The sequence below is a fragment of the Cottoperca gobio genome, chromosome 23 (assembly GCF_900634415.1).
Source record: "Cottoperca gobio chromosome 23, fCotGob3.1, whole genome shotgun sequence".
Classification (NCBI taxonomy): domain Eukaryota; kingdom Metazoa; phylum Chordata; class Actinopteri; order Perciformes; family Bovichtidae; genus Cottoperca; species Cottoperca gobio.
In genome coordinates this window covers 2,842,501-2,869,465 of record NC_041377.1, presented here as the reverse complement: position 1 = coordinate 2,869,465, position 26,965 = coordinate 2,842,501, and the positions used below count along the sequence as shown (strand labels likewise).

Here is a 26,965-nt window from a genome sequence, read left to right as displayed (position 1 = left end):
TGTGAGTAAACTTGATAACTTATTGTCGTGGGTGGAGGCAGGATAATTCTCTGAACATGTTAGCTAACGCTACTGACTTGAGAAAGCTCAGATTAACCAACAGGACCATATTAGCCGACCCCTAACACGCTAACTCAACGGCTGGACATTTACACACCTGATCGAGAAAACAAGCATGCATACCAAAGAGAAACTGAGGGCATATACATCTTTGGATGTCTGTAACAATACTGCCAACAAAGCTGTTATTCCAGCATTCGCAACAGCTGCCTACACTTCAAAGCAACCCGAAAAAGGATGGGCGTTATCAAAAAGAGTCTTTTCAGAGAAGGAGAGAACATGTTGCTAATAGTTTAGATCCCGCTAACCTTAGCTAAAGGCTTACGGCTGCATAAAAGTTGAATCATACATAATCATGACGTAGGCACTAAAGGGGTCTATATTACAGTCTGGACCCAAGAATCTTTGTACTGTTTTGACTAAAGCGCTTTGATGGCATCCCCTTTGGACCTGGGAACTAAACAATGAATCAAAAAAAGTAGCAGAAGGATTAATTGACAATAAAAACAATAATTAGTTGCAGCCCTACTCACCACACTGTCCTAAGGTCCCACACACCTGGCACACGAGGGCAGGTTAAAGCAGTGAACACGGTTTCCAGGAGTGTTTGTCTGCCTCTCTGTCTGCATGTGTGTGTCTGAGTGCTAAATGTATTTTTAGAGAAACTCTATCCATGTGGTTACGCGTTTACCAGGAATATACACACAAACACCCCGACCCACCCCCCTCCCCCATGAATATATACCAAAACAGTTAAACAGACACACACACACACTCGAAGACGAAAAAAAAAGATTTTCAGTCATTTCTCATTTGTTGTCTCGGTCCATCTCTAAAATGCAGTCCTTCTACTCAGCTCCACTACCTCCCTGTCAATAACTCAGGCGATAAATCTCGACCGCACACATAAAGAAAAGACGAATTGGTAAGTGGGGAGTGAGGGCGAGGGCGAGGGCGAAAGAGATAGATGGCACACTCGTATATATGTACGCTCATCTATAAACCCGCTGCATTGACATTCATCCTTCTCCTTTTTTTTGTGTGTGTGCGTTAGTCGTGTGTGTGGGCGGGTGAAGGACACTCCACATCGCTCTCAGTTGGGAATAAAGAAGTCTTTGTAACCTCCAGTCTCTCTGGGCTTTAAACACACACACACATCACGGGGCTTCCGATCCCCATCGACCGGTGTTGACATGCACACACCAACGTTGTCAGCGTACAACTCTTAAAAAATCCAAAAACCCTACGGCGACTCACAACAATCAGCAAACGTTCCTCCAATGAACTCTCTGGGATGAAACGATCCCACTATGCATCTCGTCAGATCAACAGGCGAGGTTTGAATCTTTTAAAAATGAATGCCGTGGGGAAGTTGTGCAATTAAAATGTATGAACACGATAAGCAAAGAAATCACAAGGAAGGGAAAAATAGAAAGACGCAGTACTCACCATCCTCTTTGCATTCCTCGGGCGGCTTTGCCTTCTTGGCTAGCCTCGGATCCAGCCACGATGTTGTCTTGGTGTTGTGGCTGTGAAGAGACGACAGAGAGAGAGTGAGAGGGAGTGTGATAGATGGCGAGAGAGAGGAGACTTGGCAGAAAGAGAGAAGGAGGTTGGTGGATTCTTAATTCGGCTGGAGAATCATTTTAGAGAGGAAAGATGAGACTCCCTTGTGTGCATGCCTTTAAAAAAAGGTGACGAGGGAAACGGGAGGGGAGGAAGAAGAAAAAAAAAAAGAGCTTTAGCTTAACAAAATGGCGATCAATACTTTTAATTTGCTTACTGTCTCTCATTAGCAGGCAAAGGAGGAAAGGGAAGAGAAGGGGCAGAAAAAAGATAGAGGTGTGACTAAGGGAGTAATGGAGGGGAACAGCTGTGGGCTTGGCGGATTCATCCAGAGCCTCAGGCAGAGAGCTGGATCTAGATCAGATATGATGTGCCAGGGAAACTCGATGCATCTCCATAGCTCGTCTGAAGCTATGAAGCCACAATGGCCTCCATTCATCATGACAGTAGAGCAGGAGAGGGCAGGGGAGGTGTGCACAAAGTGCCTACAGTAAAAAACTGAGGTGAGAAGATGGAGGAAGAGATGGGGTAAAGACGCATGCTTGTATCTTTGGTTTCCTTGAACTTATTTCCCAAAGGAAATTGTTTTTGCAGTTAAGCATTAGACACAGATCATGGGAATGCACCAACAGGAATAACTGGAGGCAAACTTGCGATAGGATCACACCAGCCTAGAAGCCAAATTGGGTCAGGGCCGTGAAGTGGCTTCTTCCGCACCTCCTGCACCCCTAGTTCCTGCACCCGTGCTCGGGCCACACCCTATCTTTGAACTCGGCCTTCATTTTGATGTGAACTACACATCTGTAAAGCTTCCTGACAAACTGTCCACAGACGGGCAGAAATATAAACACCTGGCAAAGCACTCAAAACCTCCTCTGTGGTAGTTCCCTCTACAAAAGGTATCTCCAGAGGCACATTTTGCGATGATGACACACACACAGGCTGTCGCAGCTAGTACAAACATAAAAGCTCTGTAAAATATAATTCTACACCGATGTTAAAGCTGCATTAATTACGTTTTAATTTGGCCGAAGCAGAGAGACGAGCTGGAAACACATCTCGCATATAATCACATTATAAAGATGTCATGGTGAGGGTGTTTGCAAACAGTTTTCCACATCCAGCAGACGTGGAGCAACATTAGCAGCTATTCAGAATCGTGTTTCTTTCAACCTGACAAATGTACGTCCACTATCTACTCTTCTTTTAGCTCTGTTTGGGGCTCCACCAACTCCTTGGAAAGAAATATGGCTCTTTATCTGCTATAAGAGATGTTCACACTTCTACACCAGCTAGTTGCTACCTTTGTGTGTCTGCCCGCAGTCGCTGGAAACGAGGTGTCAGCATAATTAGATAACAATAATGACTTCTGCACAGCTGTGCTTTGTGCTAAATGCTAATTTTAGCATGCTCAGAATGACAATGCTATTATGCTTATGTTAAGCAGGTGTACTGTTTTTCCATGCTCACCATCTTAGTGTACCGTGTTAGCATGCTAACATTCGCTAATTAGGACTAAACGTAAGAGAAAGTCTTTAATTTTCCAGGTATTTAGTCATAAATTCATGAATTGGACATTTATTCCAGTTCATCCTGAGGAGAACATAAATGACTAAACTAAATTTCATGGAGACATTTTACTTAAAAACTAAAATGCCAACCTTGTGGCGGCACCACGGCGTTAAATAAGTCAGCGGATAATTTAAAACTATGACCTGTTGACGGCGCTACAGGAAAAGTTTCGACATTTGAGTCTGAACTTAAGCGAACAGACCGACAGGCGGTTATTGGTTTCACTAAACATGGATGAAAGAGGGAGATTAAGGCCCACGCCTAATACAGAGCCAAATAAAGTTCAGTTCAACGTTTGGTAAAGTCAGTTTTGCTCTTTTGATTCTTCTCCAATGCATTTTGAGTCTTTTCCTCTTCATTCCTCTCTTCTATTGCCATATATATTACTATTTATAGTATGAATATCTACTTCTACCTCCTCTTTTCTGTCCTCCATCTCACCTTCTTTTTTTTTTAATCTTAACTTTTTTTTTAACACCATCCCTTTCTTTTCCTTCCACCTCTATCTCCCACCCTCCCTCTATTCTTCTCCTCGGGGGCTGTAGGTATAAACAAATTGATCTCGTATGGAGGCCAACCAAAAGCAAGCTTCCTCTTGGCAGCCGCTTTCACTTTGGCACAACATCACATACATTCAGACAAAAAAAACAAAAGTTGAAGCTACAAATTCAGTGGGCTAACTGCATTAGTTGTGTAATGTGCTTGATGTGTGTGGGAGCATGAGGTTTGTCTGTTTAGGGGAGGAGACAGATGGTGAGTCGTCTGCAGAGGAGGGAATTAAAAGTCTGCCTCTGTGGTGAGTAGACATGAAGAGGCAACATGTGCCGTGCTGGATGAAACTCACCGCCGTCTCATTTCTTAGTCTGGTGTTGCCGTGCAGCTTCGAGGCGTTTATGATGCTTCCAAGTGCGCTGCGATTCAATCAATGCTATGGAGAAGTTTAGCTAAACGACTAGAATGAACTATTGATGCAATGAAAACATTTCTAACAGCACAATCATTTACTGTTATGGCTTCGTGGGTTGATGCTACACAAAAACTATGTCCACATTTAAAAACATACAATGGCCCTCACCACCACATAAACAAGACTCACCTCCACGTTTTAACTGCGGCTGCAAAAACTTAACAACTCCAGTGAACGAAACTTTAGAGCTTGTATAACCGTGAAGCGATGAATTTCTTGGGACCTCGAAATCTCATTAAACCACCAAGCATCAATTATCGCCTCTGTGTGTGTGTGTACACAAGGGAATATACAGAAGTAGATTTAAATGTTACCTAACCCTCATCTCAGGCCCAATTTTCTTTTTTTACAGAGATTGAAAATACAAACTAACCTACCGTCTCTAAAGGCTGGAACATGCCTCTTCGGGCTAAGCCAGGTTGTTCTAAAACAACCGCACTGGCTGATTTTGAATATAACGATAAGTCTTTTTTTGTTTTACTACGTTAGAGGCTGCACTACAATATTAGTTTGATAACAACGGGTCCAATGAAAGGGGGCGCTCTTAGTGACGAATTCATCCATTAGCTTTAAGGAGCATTTTAGCATCTTTTAGCTCAATGTCCATGAATACCGCTTTAAAAGTTGCTAAGAAGATTGCCTACCATCCAGCATTCTTTCTGCAATGAGTTTTATAGACACCTGTGTTGATCAGCGATACACGGTATGACAGTCCTGGACGGGGTTAGATGTAACCATGACACTCACTCTATGAAGTAGACCTCTCCTTTCTCGGTGTATGCCATCTCCCAGTTGTCTGGCAGCAGTCCTAGCTCGTCATTGTCCTCTGGTTTAGGTAGTGTCATTTTCGGGGACTGTCCGTCGTCTTTGGGCGCCTCTGGTGGGGCCTCCGCTGGGATGCTCTGCGGGGCGATGTCCCCCGAAGCGTCTGTACTCTTGTCCTCATGTTCACTCGACTCTGAGGTGACAAGAGAGCACGATGAGTCATGCACAACATCATCGCTCAGGGAGGAGAGAGGGCATGAGGAGATTGAAAGACAAGTGAGGCGACGTCAGGACAAGAAGACGTAGGAGGAAAAGAGACTGATTGACAGTCGGGGTAAGAGTGGAGAGAGAAAACAGAAAGAAATAATGATTAGAAAAAGGTGAGGAGAAGTGGTAAGTCAGGGGAGAGGGGCAGGAGAGGGAATGATCGAGGACAGAAAGCAGAATACAGCAGAGGAGACAATGGAGATAGAGACAGAAGCTGGATGTGATGTCCTAGTTTGAGTTGTGGCAGCGTTTGAATGTGTTAGAGAGAGAGAAATGGTGTTTATGGAAGAAAGAGATGGCAAGTGTGGGTGTGCTTCCCAGAGGAGAGCTGCAGTGGGGAAGTGGAGAGGGGACAAATGGGAGCAGGAGATTGAGAGATAATCTATGGGAGGGAAAGAGCGAGGTAGCTATCTGCTTAGATCACAGAGCCTGCTGTGCTCTATTGATTCCCCTTCAACTCTCCTGGTCAGCCCACACTCTGTCCATCTACAGAGACAAAACTCCTCCTGAGCCGAGCACAGCAGCACACTTTAACACCCAACATGGCTCACTGCACAAGCCACAGCCCGAAGTTATCGAGCATCTCGGCCACCGCCGATAGCAATCAGTGAAAAATGTTTCCTGCAATTTCTCTGAGCTCACAGGGGAACGCTCAGTGTCATCTGCATCGTTCGGAGTAAATGTAGATAACAACTGGACACTGGGAGGTTTCCAAGACAAATGATAGAACTTGTGACTATTTATGAACCAGAGTGCGAGCTGAGATGCTAAAAGGAAGCCCCTGTAGCCCTAAAACAAGTCTGAAGAGTAACAGTGATGATGTCTTTATCCTTAGGACTGCTTTGAAATCACATAACTACGAGTTAAAGTGGGCAAAAACATTGCCCTATAATATTTAGTTTCTCTGCATTTATAATTAGTTAATTTTGCACAAACATTTAAAAAGATGCCATATAAATAAAGTTATTATAGGATACATGTACAGGATACATTAGGATAATCTACAGGATGTATACATTTCTCTGGCAAATGAAGATTCGTACCTTGTTTGAGCTCCCTGTGGTATGAAAACCAAAATCACATCCTTTTATCCAACTTCCTTGTGATCAATGGCGAACACTTTGACGCTCCGCCCTGTTCCGCCTGCTCTGAGAGACTTGTTGTCCTGAGGCTGTAACACCAGCTTAGACAGTCACAGGACCAGAGCATGGTTTTGGACTTGGAATCACACAAAACATCGAACTAATAAAGCCTCTTTTATGTCTTTGCATGTGATCATGGGATGCAGTCAAGGGGTTTGTGCATGCGTGTTTGAGTGCGTGTGCATATTGTGGATGTCTATACACACACACACACAATAAAAAAGGTGTGTCTCATTCCCATTATTCAGAATGTTATTTATTCTATTATTTGTACCTCAAGAAGCCTTGTTGCGTGCCATGTGATTACAGAGGATAACAATGGTTTGGCCCGGGCTGATTCACTTAATATAATAAACATACAAAGGTCCTTGTTGATCTTGAAAGAGCCCACAGGCTCCTGTTGATTTGGAGAGTGATATGTTTGTGTGCCCTCTGGCTATCTGGACTCCATAATGATACCTAATGAATGATATCAAATGCTGGAGAGCGACGGCACTAATGCTGTAATCATGAAGCGCTTGGTCTGCAGAGGTAATCACTGCCTGTGAGAGTGAATTACAACTCACAGTTTACATATCATGCCATTAAATTGCACATAAGGATATTTGTGTAGCCAATTAAAAGTGATAATCTGCCATGAAATCATTTTCTAAGAAAACCCATGTAAAAGCAATCTGTTACTGTCCCTGTTGCTAGGCGACCACTCTAGAGACTGATGCTCAGACTACTAGACGATCAGATCAGGATGACCCGCAGCGCCACATCAAACCTAGCTGTCATGACGAGGCTGCTGGCTCAAGCGACCTCTGCCTCTGCGCCTGTGGAGGTCGTGTTTCGGGGCTGACCTGGGGTGACAGCAACACCGTTGCCATTGATGACGGGTCTCTCCTCCTCCTCCTCCTCGGGGGGCTCGATGCTGGCTTTTTCCATGTTGCTCACCGACTTGTTACGCTTCCTCTTACCCTCGGAGGTGGGTCTGGCGCCCGGCAGCAGCTGGTCCGTTACATTTAGCAGCAGAGCGCTGGGCTCGGCCGGAGGCTTCGGGGTGCCGTAAAAGTTATCTGGAACAGAGAGGGGGGGGGGGACGAGATGTGACACATTTAGAGTCATTTTTATGTGCTTAATGCTTACATCTTTTATTCGATTAGCCATGATAGCTGCATGACAAATGTCTGTCTGTTGGCGAGTCAGTCTATCCCTTTAATACAGACCGAAATATCTCAACCACTAATGGATGAATTGCTGTGAAATGTGGTACAGACATCCACGGTCCCCAGACGTCTTCCCCCTGATATTTTTGGGTGGATTGTCATGAAACTTTCTGCAGATATTCGAGGTCCCGAAAGGATAAACTGGATAAAAGATCCCCTTTCATTTCATCTAGTGCTGTCATCAAATACATCATTTTAATTACCGCTTTATTTCTATTGTAGCGCTAAATGTTAGCATAGTAACAGGTAAAACTGAGTGTTAGCATGCTAATGTTTAGTACGACAACGACAGGAAGAAACCTCCAGAAGAAGCGGGCTTATCACAGCCTCATAGGGCTGCTAGTGTGTCGTCTTGTTTCCCTTTCTCTGGAGCGTAACAAGTCAATATATTACGATAACACCAAGAGGGAACAAGTACATACAAGGACATAGCAATAAAGATAAATTCAAAGCACATAATGTAAATGCAAAGAGACCAAGAGAGAGAGAGAGAGAGAGAGAGAGAGCGAAATGACTGCAAAGAGGCCTGGAGATTTAATAACGTAAGGATGAGAGAAGTGGGAACAGTAAGTCAGAGGAGGTTTATGACACGCCTGCACCAGCAACAGGGAGGATTAGCTGTTGTGTGCCCTTGACGGGCTGTTCCACGTCGCAGCCAGCTGATCCATGAACACACACAGGCTGGGGGCTCAAGATCACATCATGTCTTACAATATTACAACAGTTATAAAAACGTGCACAAAGCTACGCGTGGCTGCAAACAAAGACTCCCTCGTCATGAACCCATTTTTGGGGGCTATCCAAGTGTTGTCGCCAAGTCTTTTCCTCTGCACATCATTCACTTACCAGACCATGCATGGATTTCCCTGGCATTTGACTGAATAAGTTCCAGTCTCTGGTCAGAGCCAACTAACCACCTCTGGGAACTGCAGTTTTTCACTTGGCTCTTCTACGTTGATTTCACATTTGACTATTTTTTGCTTGTCTTTTGTCAGCCGCCCTTGTCCCTTCGATAGAATCAGTTAAAACCACTTTCCTTTTACTTTAAGGCTCACTGTAAAGATATACTTTTCATGAACTATTGTCTTCTGACGCGGCCGGCTAAGTCTGTGGCTTACACAGTTTGAGTATCTGTGAGATTGTTTCTGGAAAGACATTGAACTTTTTAAAATGTCATTTTTCAATGCTTTCAATGAGAAAAAAGAAAACTTCATTCACGTATGTTGTTTGGCGGTGAAATCGAAACCTGAGCGAGTAAAACTGACTGTATCTGCATGGGGGGTAAAACCGGGAAATTTGGAGTGAACCGAGCCTTCAAAGCAAAGGTTTGTACTTTCCCTGTTGCTTGTGGAAGGTGCAAAATATGTTGTTTTTCCTACCTTCTGAAAATGTGACATTTTGTGGGGTTTCACACAACAATAGTAGGGTTTCTTCTGCTTGAGTAAGATGTCAACTCATGTTGGTCCAAAATGTGAGAGATGCTCTTTTTAAAAGATCAGACACTACTTGTCTCTAGGGCTATGATAAATCCCAAAGCCTGGAAGAGAGTTTGTCTTCACAGAGCGAGTTCAGAGGACATCAGCCACAGTTCAGGTCTGCAGCAGTTTTCACCAGGCGATCAGATTATAGCAGCTTCAACTCCACTCAAATGTCCCGGGCAGCAATATCAGACATGAGAAGACGATGTGTGTGGAAATCCATGAAGATTATTCCAATGCACTGGGCTCGAGCATTAGAGACAAACTCAGACACTGTTTTGGGGACAGGAAGAATAGCCAGAGAGATTTAAAAACAAACATTTGGTCTCTTTCTGTGTTGGAAAGACCAGAAGAAACATCATGTTCTCTTTCTGGAAAACATGAAGGCTGTAACGGAAAATGGAGGAGCGTAGCTGTAAAAAGATTACGGCGAGTGTCGGGATTAGAACCCCCGAACCACAGACACAAATCCCGGGGCCTTAACGAGCTCCTCGTGTGAACTTAAAGAACACGCGGCGCCACAGAAACCTGGACTTTGACGTTTCAGTAAGCGGCATATCTGACAGACTCACTTATTTCAGTCTAGACTCGCACTTCACATGAGTCTTAATTAACACATTCTCCAAAATGATTGTTGGAAAACACAACAAAGAAATGCCAAAGCATGATTCAAATCACAACTTCCAAAGAGTCGAGATTATCTCCTCTCGTTTGATGTTTTTATATTTGTTAAATAGGGAAGCAAAACAGTTATTTAAAGCCCTATTCACACAGGACTAGTATTATCTGGGGACCTCTAGTAATTTGTTATAATTGCAAAGGTCGTCTGTGATCTGAATCTGCCATGTCCGTCATTTTTCAACTAAAAATTCCACCGTCATATTTCAGCAGACACAGAGGTCATGCGATAATATCTTATTTGAGTTTTTGCATGGTTTTTGCACTACTGTTGACAAATGTCATTGTATTCTTGTTTTAAAATATATATTTATACCCGTACATAGCAGTCAAATGTTTAAGTATGTTTATTTCTGTGTACACACTTTGGCTGTTATCGTGTGTCAAACATTTAGGATACCATGAAAAGACAAATACTTCACAAACTGATACTGCAGTTCCTCCCACAGAGCAACAGTTAGATGTCAGGAGATCAAAGTCTTTCTCAAGGACACTTGAACCCGAGAGCTTCCTGTTCTTTGTAATACCAACTGAAACCTTTCTTCTGCTCCAACAGCTGATCCTCAATACAGCCTTCCTTTTAAATCTCACCCCTTCTGCCTCCCTTCCACATCTAATTGGCCATTAAATTATTAGAATATATAAAACGCTCAATGATGGCCGAGTGACTACGCAGAAGAAACTCTGTCTCCCTCCCTCCCCCCCCCCCCCCCCGTGGAAGGTAGCTCCCATTGCTTAGAGGATCTAACACTGCTTCTGGCAACCAACCGTTAAATTGGCCATCTGCCATTTTTCTCTCCTTCCTGCAGTGGTGGCAGGACGACAGAGAGTGGAGTCAGGTGGGGGAGAAGAAAGTGAGCTGCTATGTGTTATAATGGCCGGGGTCTCCTGAGAGTTGGAAGCGGCCAGGCAGACCAGGGGCTGCACTTCCTTTTCGAGCGGTTTCAAATCCAAGCCTCAGGCCCGTCTGACCACAGGAGAGAGGGGATAGATAGTGTCTGTTTGTTTTGATTAGGCAACTGAAGAGCCCCTGCAGCTCAGGCTCAAGGACTGAGCCAAGAGAGAGCCAACATAAAAGGTACTTCGTGTGTGTCTCCCTGTGTGTGTGTGTGAGTGTGTGTGTGCTGGCCTGTCTTCATTCAGAATTTAGAGAAGATTCCTTTCAGTGTCCAACATGACTGATGACACTCTTGTCTCCACAAAGCCAAAAGATGGATGGATGGATGGAAGCAGTGTTGTCAGTGAGTGTGCAGTGTATAGATAAGAGTGATGCGCCCTTGTCAGCATTCTTTCAAGCAGCTGTCACTCACACAGAGAAAAAAAAAATACGCCTTGGGTGCCACAACGCGGCATAAATTCTACCAAAAATGTGGAATATCACAAAGAGGAATAACCGCAATCACAAGCGCGACTTGACTAAATCCTTACCTTCATATGTTCCGCTCTCTAGCAGGGCTCCGCTTTTCTCCAATTCCAAAAACCGGTCAACGGTCACGAAATTATAATCCACCCCTGGGACCTCTCCTTCCTTGGGCTGCCTGGTTGTGCCTGCAGGAGATAAGCGAGAAGAGTTAGAGCCGCTGGAGCTTTGAACGCCTCATCACTGCTGAATGAAAGGAGACTAAGTAAGAGCGAGTCTTTGTCAAGTGTTTCAGAAAAGATCAGAACATACCAGAGCTGAAACACGCTGACCCTGACCCAGCTCTATTCATTAAGTGCCCTCTTTATTCCCTTTTCTCCCCTTCTTGCACAGACAGGAATATTTGAACGCGGTGCTTTCAGGGGGGAGGAGTAGGTAAGGTAGCATCTCAAGAGCTAAGTGATGCAATTTGGAGACCAAGAAGAGAAATCAAGTCAATTTGCATGGAGCTGACAGCGTGACGAGGAATCCCTGACAGGAGCTGCTGTTCTGCCAGCAACACAGGAGTGATGGAATTATTTTCGTCTGTAATAGAAGAATTTTCGAGTCAACTTCAGTGACACCGCTATCGTTTCTCCTCCAGTTACTAAGACAATGCATGACAAAGTATTTATGATGTTAAACTGAGGTACAAACGACTTCCTAAACACTTCCTCATCACCGTGTGCTAATTAGACTTGTTAAAAGTGATCCCGGCAGTGATGGCACGCATGCTCTCTACCCCTGAGGTGCTGAATGGGTTTTCACAACTGAGCCAGGGTTGTTCACACTAAAAGTGGAGCCAGTAAAACGCAAGCATATAAAGTATCCATCTGTGTGTTTTAAAGTTAGCAGGGGAGCAACTGTGCCACTCATCACCCCTTGTAGGTGGTGTGTGGCGATTTGACTTTAAAAAGGCCAACTGAAATGTTTGTGCATCGCTACACAAGGTTGGAACAATGCCTGCGCTGTGCAGTCATTAGGTCAGGGAGAGCCAGGAGTTCCTTCCTAACGCTGACTACCAAACTTTCAATTACACAAAGAAAAATATTTGTACGACTTGTACGAAGTGTTTGGAGCCAAACTTGAAGGAAATAGTTGTGTAACAAATGAAAAAAGAGAGTTTGAGACTTCAAACCCTGGCCTCTTTCTCAGCTCCGGCGGTAAGTTGTCGGTTTCTGAACGTTACAGAAATTGTCCAACACATTACCCTAATTCAGATGTGCGAAGGTTGTGGAGGGAGATTCTGAAGAGGTGTACTGCCGCTTTAAGAGTGCGGCGGACTATGCTTTCAATAAACAAGTTTGTACGACGTTTTGGGAGCACGTCTGAAGGCAAAAGTGTTTATACACTACTGTCACAAAGACGAATGAAGGGATGATTGCTCAAATGGGGAAAGCGATCCAAACTTCTTTTGACACTTCTCTCTTTGAACAATGCCGTCACAAGTATTGACCATCACGGCATCAAACAGGAAGAAGAGAAGGTCCATCTCAAACATCTAGGTGGAACGATGTCTGAAGGAAGAATTGTGATTAAAGACTTCTGCGCTGAAGAGGCCTTTTCACGAGAAGAAGCAAAACGTCTTAAATCAAGATTCTAGTCCAGAGATATGGTTTCAACTTCCTCCAGACAAGCATCAAATAATTTAATGAATCCGAATGAGGCCATTAAGCTGCTCGCCAAGCCTTTCCATAGTTGCCTTGTTAATATGCTGATTAATTGGTCCTTAAATGCAGAAACTAAAGCAACAAAAGGCTTTTCAAATCCACTCGTCTGACGGAGACTGCCGCAGTTGAAGCCTGGTTTTTGTTTACAGAACATCCGGTCTAAAAAGACAAATCATTTCTCAAGCAATTAAGTTCTCAAACATGACTATTATATGGAGTAAAGTGGCACCTCTCATGCACTTTTTTTTTAGACCTTCAAGCGAAAGTTACTGTTGACGACCTTCAAAGCTAAAACATCAAACTGGAACCTGCTGACTGAGTAATTTGTAAAAGAGATTAAATGAGCAGCAGGGAATTGTTATTTGCTGTAAGAACTGTTGTGTAAAATGTATGTGTGTTTGTGTCGCACCCCCAGTGAAGAGTTTCTTGATTGTGTTTGTCTGCATGGGGGCTTGTGTACCCGTCAGATTAGCCTCCCTCACAGGCAGAGCAACTGACTGAGCGGCGCACACACACATTTCAAAGAGGACCTTTGATGTTGCTGAACTATATTTAGCAGCATCTTTCTGCTGGGGACTTCTCTCGGGTGACAATTTCTAAAAGGAGGCAACCACAATGCCTCTCGATTTTCGGTCCTTTGTATATAGGTCATGATCCTGTGGTGCAAATCAGCGATTCTCAAAATACAGCATCCTCTGTGAAGTGCAGAAATAATGATGTTGGATATTTTTAGGAAGGTATATCATTATTTACAATGCCTTGATTACAGCAAATTGATTTAAAAAGTTACTACGTTAGAGCTATGGTAGCAACAGAGACACTGTGGAGACGGCGAGAACTGGGATTGGACGGCTTGGATTGTTTGTTTTTGTCAGTGGAGATTCAAAACTGGCAGTTTCTAGTTTTTACTTTCACTTTTTCAGAAGCCAAATTTGGAAGACACATGCCACACATTGTGTCAGTACAAATATATTTGCATGGCTAGGGAAAGCAAAACCAAAATATTAGCTAAAAACCAAGTGAAGCCAACGCGGAAGTGCCCTAAACTTGCATTCTTTCTAATGGCCAGCAGGGGGGCGACTGTACAGGTTGCAAAAACAAGTCCGGTTATGCAGAAAAACACTTGTTGTTTCCTATCCTTCTCTATCTGCTCCAAATGTATATTTTAAATTGAACCGTAAAGCTTGAAACGGCAAATCATCTTTATTGATTACTTCATTGTTCAATCATTTCATGGTAATAGTTTGGTTATTAGTAGGCAAATCTTGTGAAAGTGAAAGAAAAGAAATGCAAAAACAATAACTTTGGGGTACACTGCAATAAAAGCGTGACACAAAGCGATGGTGCTTGAAACAGATGAAATCCAACGCTATAAATCAATTCCTACGCTACGGGCATCATCTGCCATGCACCATGAAACAGAAGTATAAATCTTCCTTTAAACTTGTCTCCACAGACAACAAACGGATCACGGCAATGAATGGTGAACTAGTGAATAACAGGCCATTTCTCCTTTGTTGCAACTGTGCAGGAAATATTCATGGGAACCGTTTCTTCTCCTGGGAAGTCAACAAACAAGGACAGGAAAAGGCCACAAAAAGACAGACAGTGAGCAACGATAACGGCCATTGAGATTGTGATAGTAGGAGTAAGAGGAAAGCACGAGCAGAAACAGGGATGCAGCACGTGTAATGGATGAGAGAGCAGCTTAAGTTGTAGCGTGGGCTGACTCTCTCGTAGCCTACAGCCACCCTGCTGTTCTCCAGTACGTCCTCGATGCACAGGCCACAGGTCCAACTCTCACTTGTGCAGCTAAGCACCACTACTGCATGCCCCGCTAACACCTGTAGAGGTTTCATACTGGGAGTAGTGCTCCCACAGAATACATTAACATCGCTCCAAGTTATCCTCATGTTAATAAAACACACTGTATTAAATGCATGACCTCTATGCCCGGCTCAACATTTGCACATTGTTCAGGAAAAACACAACAACCTGAGCACAATATGAACCTGAGATGACTGTAGGCAATATGAAAAGGCTCAACAGGGACCCAGACAATCTGTGGAAAGCGGAAACATTGGCCTCTATTTGAAACAAAGGATTTATATCCAGAGAATATCCCGAGGCATCACGGAGAGAGATTGTACTATGTATTTATGGCAAGTCAAAGCGTGTGTAAAGACCCTGAGGAAATGATTATACCATGAGCATTTAAACTAATAATTTCTATAAAGTTACGTAGTAGGGTGTAAAACAATTGAAACAAAAAGAGAAAATATACCAAAAGTGACACAAACTTTTGCCTCTGGTACTGGTATGTACTGGGTACACGGATTGTGAATGAAAACAATGTGTAGTGCGATGCCCTTTTACTAAATAGTAAAGGACATAATGCATGACTAATAAGAAGAAATATGATGCAAGCGCACTCAAAGGATGAATGAATGTCCTGACTGAGGGTTGGTAACATGAGACCTTCACTTCTCAGAACTTGGAGCAGCTGAATGGGACCAAAATAGCCTGATTTGAACACATTAAAGCTACAAGAGACTAAATATCTGGATTTTCTAAGTAAATAGGTGTTTATTGTGACGGTATCAGCTCCTGGAAATGTTGTTTGTAGTCGCGCTCTACGGATGGCAATGTCAGTCCACCACTTTGCTTCAAACTGAACTATTACACGGTTTGCCATTAAAGTTAGTACAGGCAATGAGGAAGAATCCTATTGGTGATGTCCTGACATTTCCTATAACAGCATTATCAGGTTGACAATTTTCATTTAGCTTCATCATCAGGTCAACATTTCAATTTGTGCAATGCTTTGGTTTATGACCAAATATGTGCTTTGTGTTCAGCGCCAATTAGCAAATATTAGCAACAACCCTAACCCAACAATCTTGGTGGAGAAGATTTCTGTTTTTAGCATCAAGTAGAGCTCAGCAACAGGTCACTGTTTTCCTTAATTTACTGACAATTGGTGGCAATAATAGTACACTTAAATTAATTAAACAACTAGAGCACTGCATATATTTTACTGTTATTGCTGTAGCTTTGGGTGGGCATTAACGTCAAGCAGCTTGTTGGCATCACTGAGTTAATGCCTTGCCTCTGGTTTAAATACATACACACACACACAGCAAAATACAGGCCTTGATAGCCAGTTTTATATATATATATATATATATATATATATATATATATATATATATATATATTGTATACCGCCTCAACTGCCCATGTGAATGTTTTTACATAGGGCGCACTGAGAAAAAGAAAGTGGCACAACACAAATGTGCCATAAGAACAATAATGAAGGTTACCCTATGGTACGCTATATCCAGAATTGCCATATGGTAACGACAGCCTTTTGAAAGCGGAGGGTATCGAGTTTGAGGATCAGTCTATTCAAGGTGGAGAGCACCATAATATATCCCTTCAGAGAGATTTAGTGGATTTTTCCATTTGATGCTTTGGTGTATCTAAGCCTTAATGTGGAAATACATTTCAGACCGTTTTTGTGAACAAGCTTAATCGTGTTGTGTTGCATCACAGGTTGTTGTTGCTGCAGATAAAGTGAAAAAAACATCAAGTTCAGGTGCATTAGACCTGGTCGTGGCTTTTTGTGCTCTACAGCTTTAAAAGCATATAAATTGCAATAAGGCTAAACTCCCTCCAGCAGTGTTCACCACCCCTTTGAATACAATTATAACAGCCCAGTGTTGTGGACAATTGCTTGAGGCCGGATGTGTAAGGCAGGTCCTGCCCTTTTACACCCTAAACTCTCTGTTATGACGGGCCACTGGCCACTGTGTCAGCACAGCCTATTGTAACCAACCTAATCTAGCCATTAGCCAATTAGGAAGTGACGAGCAGCCGTAATGCCCTTGCATTAGAGGGATGGATTAGTTCGCCATTCAGCGCCTGCCTGCCTGCCGCCTGTGGGCAAATGGGCTGATGGAGGACAGTGAAGCGCTGCAGCGCGCCACCGAAAGATGCTTTCACTGCACTTTGCCTTTGGACAGCAAGAGTGGCGATGTGCTCATTTACGGTTTTCACTGATGATGCCGAGCAGGGTCTTAATCAACTGTGATTACATATCATTTAAGCGATAATACAGTGTATTGAGCAGGACTGCAGAGCAGGCTGCTGTTTCCACTGAGCTGATAATGAAAGTTAATATCACAGCGCTGCAGTCTAAACGTATTGACTGGGAACGTTTCACTTCCTTGGCAAGGCTCAGACGTAAAAACCTCACTTTCGGTTCTTGACCAGAGATCAGTCGCTTTTTCTCTTCTACCCCATTTAATGAAATTTCAGGTTCATTCAAGTTCAGTGAGAATGACTGTGTGTTGCTCCCCTGCTTATTGACAGCCAGTAATGTGGGATAGATTGGCTAAAGCCAGGCAGTGGACCACGCTGCCTGTTGGCCCTACGCCGCCCTCCCCTGAATTCCATTAATAGCTCTGCCCTCCAGGAGGTGCTGGGTGGACTGCGTGTACCACAGCCATGGATATTGATGACTGCATCCTCTCCCCAAGGAGAGAGGAGGAAAGGGAGAACTGAATGGAGAGGGCTGATAAAGATATAAAGAAGTGGTGTAAGGGGGGATGCATAGGTGGAATCATCATGGAGGCCAGGATTTAAAAAGTGAAAAGGTATTAATCTTCCGACCTGTTCATATTCTTTACAGAAGGACAAGAACACACACTTGCAGACCACATATACGTCACAGAAACTGACTGCAATGCAAACCTTCTGTAGAGGATATATCACCACCTCTAAATAATGTATTTAAATCGTGACTGAAGAGACAAACTAGCAGACATAAAGTGGAGAAATTGGAAGATAACCTACATCTTTCCTAAGACTTAACAAATCATTTTTATTCCTGTTTCCTTTGAGCAAATTATCTCTTGGGTTTAGTGCTCTGCGAAACATTTTGCATGATACTCCCTTTGCAATTGTTTTCTTGCTGCTAACTCACAGTAGCCAATGCTCACTGCCTGACAAATTCAGCAATAATACTTTCTGTTTAACCAAAAAGCTCCTCATGGGCATTTTCCAAACTGAATTAATATTATTCACATCATGCGAACGAGCATTCAATGCTTGAATCCTACTGTAAGTAAGGACCATTCATATATAGATGCTATTACAGAGTTGCAAAGATCTGAATAGTTGGGGAAATGTTCCTGCGAGCTCATGTGAGCTCATGTAAGAAGATCAAGGTGGGCTGCTCGAAATCTCATTTATTCAAACACACCTGTCAGAGCGAAGCCGAAGCAGAAGCTTCAAATCCGACCTTACCTTTCAGGTAAGGAAAGGCGTAGCATCTGATAATATAAAATACCCTGTCAAAATGTAATAAGACTCGCTGTAAATGGGCCGTTAAATTATGTATTACGATGATAAATTTCCACATAATATTTTCAGCAGATCTGACATTTGTACTAAGGGTTTAATAACTTATGAATAATTTGAACTTCTAAATGATCAGTCACTTTATAAGTTTGCATTTACATTAATGCAAGTTAACGTGATATAATAATGTAATCCGATTACATTAAAAGGTACCGTGTGAAGTTGTGTTTCTTACCAAACGTTCGATGCATTTCCTTCCTCATTTTAAGCTTTTGCAATGCTGATATTCTGCATTGTTTACCGACTTCAATGCCTTTTCAGCGTCGTGCTGCATTTCTGAGCACATTAGCACCACTGGCTGTCATTCGGTAGAGAAGCGTGATTTGTATTTGTCCAACAACAACTAACAAACCAAAAGATTAATTGATTAATCTCAATCCTAACGAGTTAGTTGCAGGTGTACTCCTAATACAAACGAGTGCAGAAGACAGAAGCATCGAAAACATGTTAAATCCTGGTCAGTAGTGACACTTTCATTCTGAACTGTTGATGCTGAGTGAATACTAAGTCCCCAGCTCGGTGCAGATGTTACTCTAGAGCCAAAGCACCGCAGTCAAACACTTAAGAGAGTGCCACAGTCTGTGGCAGTGGAAGATTGGCTTGTCGTTGCAAAGAGCTCTATTGATTAAGTGCTGCATCAAACATATTTGGGACAAGACGTGGTAGTGAATCCCAAAAGTAAGCCTGACATCCAGGATGTGACCTATCCCACACATGTGATACAGTAAGCACTCAGGATAAATATACAGTGTGAAATCAACCTACCCCTACACAGGGATGTCATCATGATATCTGTTATCATTGAGAATTCAATCAGAGCTCCTCTATCCTCGGTTCTGTCTCTCTCGTGGGAAGAAATGAATGGCTCCTTTCATCGCATCTCAAGCTCCCTCTATATCTTCTTGCTCCTCCAGGATGCCACTAAAAGAGATCGCCTTTGGTCTTGCTCCGCATCCCAACTTCCATTGGAATCAAAGCTCTCATGTTTGCAAGTGGGGGAGGAGAATGTCAAAATGAAGAACACAGTAGAAGAAGGCAAACACGCGGATGTTTCAGAGCTGTGGAGGAGAGTCTTGACTGGCAGCGGCTGACCCCAGCGTTAACGCACACTATCTTTAATCTAGAGACATCCCACCAAAAATGTAAGAGAAAACACAATCAGGGCGTTTCATTTTTCTCAGCAGCTACTCCAATTTTCCCTCTGAATCCAGGGAGGACCGCAGCACACATCCACACGCACACACACAGCCGACAATGCGAAGGTACAAAGAGAGGAGGAGGAGAAGAAGAAGAGGGAAGAGAAAGAGAGGGCAGAGATATAGAGAGATTAAGGGAAAGCTGATGTCATCTGTTTGGATATGTGGCCCTGGGGTGTGTGTGTGTGTGTGTGTGCAGTGATCAGGGATGTGGATGCGCTGCTTTGTCAGCCTAATCCCCCCCAGCCGGGGGCCACCCTGGCTCGGGCACATTACCACCCAATGACACAATCTGTTTGTGAGAAAGGCCCACAACCCTTTTATTCATTTATAACGCCAAATCACGACTGCGCCGAAGCCTCAGACTGCCCGTCCTACCAGAACAACAACCTCCCATGTATCCCATCAACCTTCATTTCAACTCTGCTCTGCTATCCAACACCACCCACCCTCCCAGTCCTCCACCTGCAACGTCGGGAGAGCCAATTTGTGCTTTCAGGATCTTCTTCGGATCAAGCGATGCATTTTGAACCCACAGGCCGGTGGGTCAGAGAGGCTGGAATAATCATCACACTCCGCGTGGTGGTAATCACCTCATACTGAGACCTCCTGGCCCTTTAATACCGGAAGCTAAGCTATCTCGTACTGCCATCACCCCTGCCCCTTTCTGCTATTGGACCCACAGTGGCTGTGTGTGTGTGTGTGTGTGTCAAAGCTCTTTGAAAGCAAACCTCTACTGTTAGAGCGACAGGAGATTACGACAGCAGGAATGTGTTATTCATGTGTTGTTTAGTGCGTGTCAATTTCATCCACGCTTGTCGTCTGTTTCTGTGGACATTTCTTTATACTAAGCTCTGTTTGCTTGATCGTATCAATAAGACAAAATCACATCCATTTCAAATCACTGGACAAATCGTAGATGTGTGCGGTGATTCTAAGTCCATTTTGTTATACAAATAAACAAACGTTATGCATTTTGAAAGTGTTTGGGTTTATCTATATGTAAAAAGCTTTTCAAGTTTCCATACGAGTGGATAGAGGAGAATGTGAGCGTTCCAGGCAAATATGTACCTCGTGTAAACCGTGTAAGAAAAACAAACAGAAGCTTTTGTTTTTCTTTTCTAGATTTTGTCACTGCTGTCGTTTGTCATATTTTCATTTGTGTTCAATATCAAATAAGATTGCACCATCAGGGTTTCCATCACACTTTGATTGCTGCACTGAGGAAGAGTACACCAGGTTCTTATCGTCTCTAGTGGGATAATATGGCATTATATATATAAATTGCACTTTAGCAGAGCCTGTTTTTCTGCATTGCAATTCAACTCCTATTGAGGAGAATGACCTCAGTCGGAGAAAAGGATTCTCTCCCTGTGACCTTCGTTACTAGAAGCGTTTGTATACACTGTGTTGCTGCACTGTGACTTAAGAATGAATAAAACCTCATGTGGCTTAACAAAGTTGGCAGCTGAAAGAACAAGCATTGATTTTGTTGTCAGTGTTGCATTCAGCTGTTTTTTAAGCTTCAATTAAAAATTATCTCCGAAAGATTTTTAAAGATTCCAAGCAAATAACAAACCCATGAACAATGAATAGTATATATATATATTGTTTGTAAATGACAATGCCAATTATTCATGGATTCTATCCTCCTTCCTGTTACTTGCTCAAGGCGAAAAGAAAGGAAGCTCGCAGAGTAACGTGCTACGCTCGGAGTAAACAACGGTTTGCGGAAAATGCTTCCATGAATAATAAGAAGGTTGCGTTCAGGTTCAGGTGGACTGAAGGATGGAGAGGAGGCGAGTTCAAGAACAGGAATAAACTCAGGGAAAGTTTCCGTTACTTTGTGTCCAATTACTGCAATGTTTTCTGATGCTCAGATCATACGTGAAGGCGGGTAGAGCTGGAAATGATTCTGGTTAAATAATACTGTGCTTTGAAAAAAGAAAAGATATATATATATATCACTATATTAATTAAAGTTGGGCTTAATTGCCTTAAACAACAGGCTTTGGCTAATAACAGTCATCTGCGCTTGTTTGTTTTTTAGTCATTCCTGTATTATTAAAGTCAGATGTATCAACACTAGCTGTAATTAAGACTTAGAAGTCAGAGGGTAATACATAAAATAATTAATATGAGAAGAAAACTGCACAAGTTAAACTAACAATCTGTCTCACAGACTTGAGAGTAGAATATTATTATAATTTATAGAAATGATGGCCAAAAACATGAAAATTAAATAAATAAATTGTACTAAAATATTTATCTAAGAACTGGGAACACAGTCCGGATCTACTAACAAAAGCTACAACTTTTTCTTGGTCGAACATGACTTCCTTTGCAGCAACTGCAGTGACTCATAAATACGTGAACATAAAGAACATTGAATCAAACAGCAGGTCATACTCTCCCCTTCCCATCTTCCCCCCCTCCCCCTCACACCGTCTCTCTCTTTCATACAAGTAGCCATTAATTCAGGATCCAATTACTCGGGTGGCTCCGAGGCCCCTCCCACTCGCCATCCGTCTCCAATTGCTCGTCCAATGGACTCAATGCCACAGATCAAATTCCGCCTCCACAAATAATCCCTCACCAGAATGCTGCTGCCAGCACCATGCACACTTTAATTGGATCCTTTTAATAGTGCTCGCTATGGCCACTTTCAGCCATGTAATTAGGTTTCTCTTCCTATAGAGTTTAATGGTTGAGGGATGGGTGAGTCGAGCAAGGGGGAGAGCGAGAGAGAAAGAAAGATGGAGAGAGGGTAACAAGGGCCAAACTTGCAGTTATACACTAGGCTTAATCCAATTTCACCCACAGAGAAATCATCTCATGCCATATATACTTTTTCAATGGGGTTTTTATTGGCCACCATAAAAACCATAGACTAGTGTTGAATATCCAGCCTCATTGATTTTTTGGCTGTGAGTGAAAAGGCCCCCCCCTTGCTCTCAGTGTCTCTCTCCTTTTGGACTATACCTGTTCCAACTGGCTCCCGCGACTAACGCAAAGCTCCACATCGGGAAAAGAAACTCCAACTCCCGAAACGCCGCCGCCACCAAAACTCCCGAACAGAATGCAAATGATGGGATTTCTGGAATGATTAATTTCCGCCACTTGTGAGGCGATTAGGGGGGGGGAGTCAATCAAATGAATAATATATGTATAAGAACTCTATCAAAAAGGCAGTGGCACAGTCACAGGGATGAATGGATGATCGGAGAACAGTAAGCAGCTTATTGACGATAAATATAAAGACACACCCCCTCCCCAAGGGATAGAGAGAGGCCGGACAGAGAGGTGAGGGAGAGAGGAGAGAGGTGGCACTGTCGACACACAGTAGATGGATGGGTCACTCGCACGTCCAAGTGAGAGAGGACATTCTGTAATTCGAGGCGACAGTTCATACGTCAGAGCAAAAATAATAATCATTGTTTGTTTACACCTGAAAGTCGATTCCACACTGTGCTCATTATGAAGACTGATCATCTTGGCCTTAAAAATGCCCGGCGCTAAAACAACCGTAGGGCGGTCCATCACGACCAATGCGACTTATTCATGATGAACTACTGGCCCGACTTTTATGAAACTTGGTGGAAGGGTGTAGCGTGGGCCAGGGAAGAACCCATTACATTTTGGAAACACACAAATGATCTTTTACTATAGTTAACAATTCGAGAAGGACCTCTGGCGGAGTTCTGCGCTCTTCGAGTGCCCTTCTATCTTATTACTGGAAAAACCTGGACAATATATCCGACATGGACAATCTGACCTAAATAATATGGAAGTCCACTTCCAAAGTAATCAATACAGCGCTGTGTTAACGCTGCACAATCAGTCTTAATCGTTGCAATGCTCCCCCACGTGATGAGACTGCAGCAGGAGATCCTTCTGAGTCAGTGTTGAGATCCAGAGCTGAACGATGACGGAGTGATCAGTAATCATCCAGCGCCTATTTTGAATCATTTCACTAAATTTGTTCATAAGCAAAAAATGTCAAATACTTCTCACTCCAGCTTCTCTACTGTCAAACATTAATTGATTCATTGAGAAAATCTAATAGAAACAATTAGCGGTTATGTAGCCGTATGCAAGCTCCAAGCACAACATTTCAGAAACACTTCAAAGCAGCAGTCGCGGCGTATAATTGAAGGGAAGGGAGCCCGTGTGGCGACTCCAGCAGAACACGAGTCTCTCTGGGAGTTACACTGGAGAATTCTCAATCACATGTGTATTTCTAATACCTCAGGAACACCAAGTGGCATCTGGAGGAGAGAGGAAGCATGAACACGAGGAAGAGGAGGAAAGAAAAACTGCAGCTTTTTACACACTTCATCCAGTGATAAAAGCATTCACATTCACCCCACAACATTGAAAAGCATTATAAGGTTACAATGAATGCTATAAAACATACGGCGGCATAAAATCACAGGCACGACCATCTGGCTGCGGCTTAATTAAATACGCTTAATCACATTCGAGCATATGCAACACATTCGTGTGCCACCGCGGTGCCGTGGGGGGGCTGAGGCGAAAAATAAATACATTTTGATTACGACTATAGGACCATTTCTGAGTGGCACAAAACGTCATTACAGTCACAGTAGCGGAGCATTACGAAACGATGGCGCTCAAAGTGATTCATTCATCACTCCTGTTATGATAACCTTTCTCAATCTCCCACCTGCTGGAAACCTCGCGCATTAATCTGCCTCCTTGTGTTAGCGCTAATGACGGGAGAATGGAGAGCATGGGAGTCACATGTCGAGGCCGTGAGTCACACACACGCTTCTGAGTGGCAGCTGAGTAGAATTAATGTACGTATAGTTCACAGAGGTGACGCATATGATTGTGGGTGTGTGTGTGTGTGTCTGGGAGGGGGGTATATAGGGAGGTACATAAATAGTCTGTGCATTGTACTTCTGCAGTGAAGGAGCTTACTGAACATTCAAATCAACTGTGGAAAAGTGAATTACGCTGCAGTGTTTGAGGTGTCTATAGATTTATAGCGGCTACGTTTTGCATGAAAATGGAGCACGGTGCAGTGACCGCCAGCTAACCGTCTTAACTGTGACCTTTCAGGGTACATTTAGGGAAGCTTCTGCCAACGATGACATTGTTAATGAATTGTTAATGAAGTGTTATTTCAGGTTTGTTTCGTCAGTGGTGTTATCCTTGTAGGTGGTATAACATATCATTAAACCTACCCCTAAAATCAGCAATCAACAACTGATCCCAAATTACCAGCGAATTAAAGTTGCATTAGTCTTATCAGCGCTGCGTATGAACTTAAATTACAGACGCTTTATCATCTTGAAAGAAAAGGTTTGCTGCTAGATGAGCAAAATGGCTTCAGCGCTAGGGTTGGATTTTTCTTATCGAAAGTTTGGTTAAAATCGAAATAAACATCTTGGTAAAAAAAAATAAAAATTAAGAATAATGAGCCATACATTATAATGAATGTCTGTGGGTACATATTTGTGTGTATCAATAGTGCATGTGTATCAATACTAGGGTTGTGTGTGTCTGTCTGCTAGCAGATAACCATGCAGCGTGCAGCTTACTGTTAACCTATCTAGCCCGTCCCTGCGTGCAGCCGATAGAAGCCCCTTATCGCGGACCTTCAGAGCCCTACATCCCTCAACTCACACCGCCTGCAGAAAAGTGAGGCAAAAATAAATAAAATATGCGGGAAAGGAAGAAAAATACCCTCCCAGAAAGTGATAGTGTCTCCCTGGAGATGTAGCATCCATTCTTGTTTGTTCACGAGTGCCTAGACCTTAATGTCCTGGATGTGTGGAAATTAAAGGCAGTTACAGGGAGACTTAAAAGGGATGAAGGGAGCGAGGAGGGGTAAAATAATCAGTCTTGGTTTTCGATACAGAATGAACTTATTACCAGCTGGTGATGGATGATACTTGGAAGCCGAGGACAAGGAGGAATAACAAAAAGTAGAGGAAACAGAGAGAGAGAGAGAGAGAGAGAGAGAGAGAGAGAGAGAGAGAGAGAGAGAGAGAGAGAGAGAGAGAGAGAGAGAAACGACGATGACTGTGTGTTGTGGGAAAGCAACCACAGAATGTTTTTACGCAAGAATGTGCAATGTGTGCGAGAGTCAGGAGTAAAGATGGGTCAAACAGGCATTTTCTTTAATGCTCATAAACCCATGTGTGTGTGTGGGGGGGGGGGGAATGGTATAGAGTTAATTATCATGGGACATGAGCTTCTGGAGTCCCAAGAGACCAGACGGCTCATCTCCACCTCAATGCTGCTTTGATTTGAAGAAGAAGAAAGAAACGAAAGGAGAACGTTTTTCTTCTTTTGTTATCAAAAACAAAAAAGCAATTGAAGACATTACCTTGGGTTGGTGAAACTACACTATGCATTAAAAAGGTGGAGGCAGGGAATGAATATACAACACCCTGACCTGCACACCTGGCCTGATCATCCGCAGAGTATAAAGCAGGGGCGGCAGAATTTGACAGCACATCATGATGTGTGGTTTTCCTTTTGAGTGACAAATGGGAATGACCCTAAAAAAAAAAAAAAAAAAATGATGGATAGGTGGGAGAAAAAGCTGTGCAGTCCTCCCCCTAAAGACCACGCAGGCTGACAGGCTCATAGAAACCAGTTAAACTGAAAGGTTGGAGGTGAAGTCACAAAATAAGCTGCAGTTTAATACAAGCCAAACGACTGCATGTGCTGTTGGAGCGTTCTTCAGTGTTGTGTCCTTGAAGCCTTTATGAGTGTTGTACATGTTAATCGTATCTTATTTAGAAAGACAGTCAGACTTATTCACGTTTAATTAATCTCTATATAAAGGCCTAATTTAAAAAAAGCCATGATCCAAATGTAAAAATAAAAAGAACAGAAATCGTTTCATTCATTTTAAAAACCGATTGAAAGGTTTTCAAATTCACAGATTAAAGGGGACATGTCGTTCTCATGTTCATACTTGTACTTTGGGTTTCTAGTAGAACACATTACATGCTTTAATGTTCAAAAAGCACAGAGGATTTTCATTCTATCTGAATATACCTGTATTTACTTTCTGTCTGAAACGCTCTGTTTTAGCGCCTGTCTCTTTAAGGCTCCGTCTGCTCTGATTGGCTCACGAGAAAAATATGGCGCACCTTTACAAAAAGGTAGTTCTCAAACAAACAGCTGCGGGAGGCACTGAATGTGCACACGCACTGAAACAGTGAGTTTGGAGTTACAATCCTGATGTTTTCAGATTTGGGTTGATTTGATGAGACTATCGTGGTAACAGAAAATGTGGTATTAAATAAATATATTGCGTTTCCTGCTACTGCTTTACAATTAAAGCTCCCCTGTGGCATGCTTTGAATGTGAAGCAGCAGCAGTTTGTAAATGTTCAGTTTGCAGTAGCATGCAGTTACTTAATTTAACTCTGATATGTGTGCAGGGGGGGGGAAACAGTCATCAGTATGATAAATTACAACAACAACGCTGGTTTAGCTGCTACACAGCTCGAGCATTGGTAGGCAATATGAATACAGCGCGGGAATGGTGCACTCTGCCACTGACAATGAAAACTACTATACAATTA

At 43.0% G+C, this 26,965-nt stretch overlaps 1 protein-coding gene across 10 annotated transcripts in view; it reads right to left on the bottom strand.

The window, feature by feature from the left end:
• magi2a (membrane associated guanylate kinase, WW and PDZ domain containing 2a) overlaps window positions 1-26,965 on the bottom strand; it is a 167,463-nt gene that overhangs the window by 48,104 nt on the left and 92,394 nt on the right. For 9 of the 10 annotated variants that reach the window (XM_029461611.1, XM_029461602.1, XM_029461603.1 and 6 more), the window contains 4 exons: window positions 11,135-11,254; window positions 7,185-7,400; window positions 4,913-5,123; window positions 1,510-1,589 (listed from right to left, as the gene is read on the bottom strand). In XM_029461611.1, the coding sequence (XP_029317471.1) occupies window positions 1,510-1,589; window positions 4,913-5,123; window positions 7,185-7,400; window positions 11,135-11,254 (627 nt within the window). Of the gene's footprint in view, window positions 1-1,509; window positions 1,590-4,912; window positions 5,124-7,184; window positions 7,401-11,134; window positions 11,255-18,964; window positions 19,031-26,965 lie in introns of those variants that run through there. The other variant, XM_029461607.1, reaches the window with a different exon arrangement.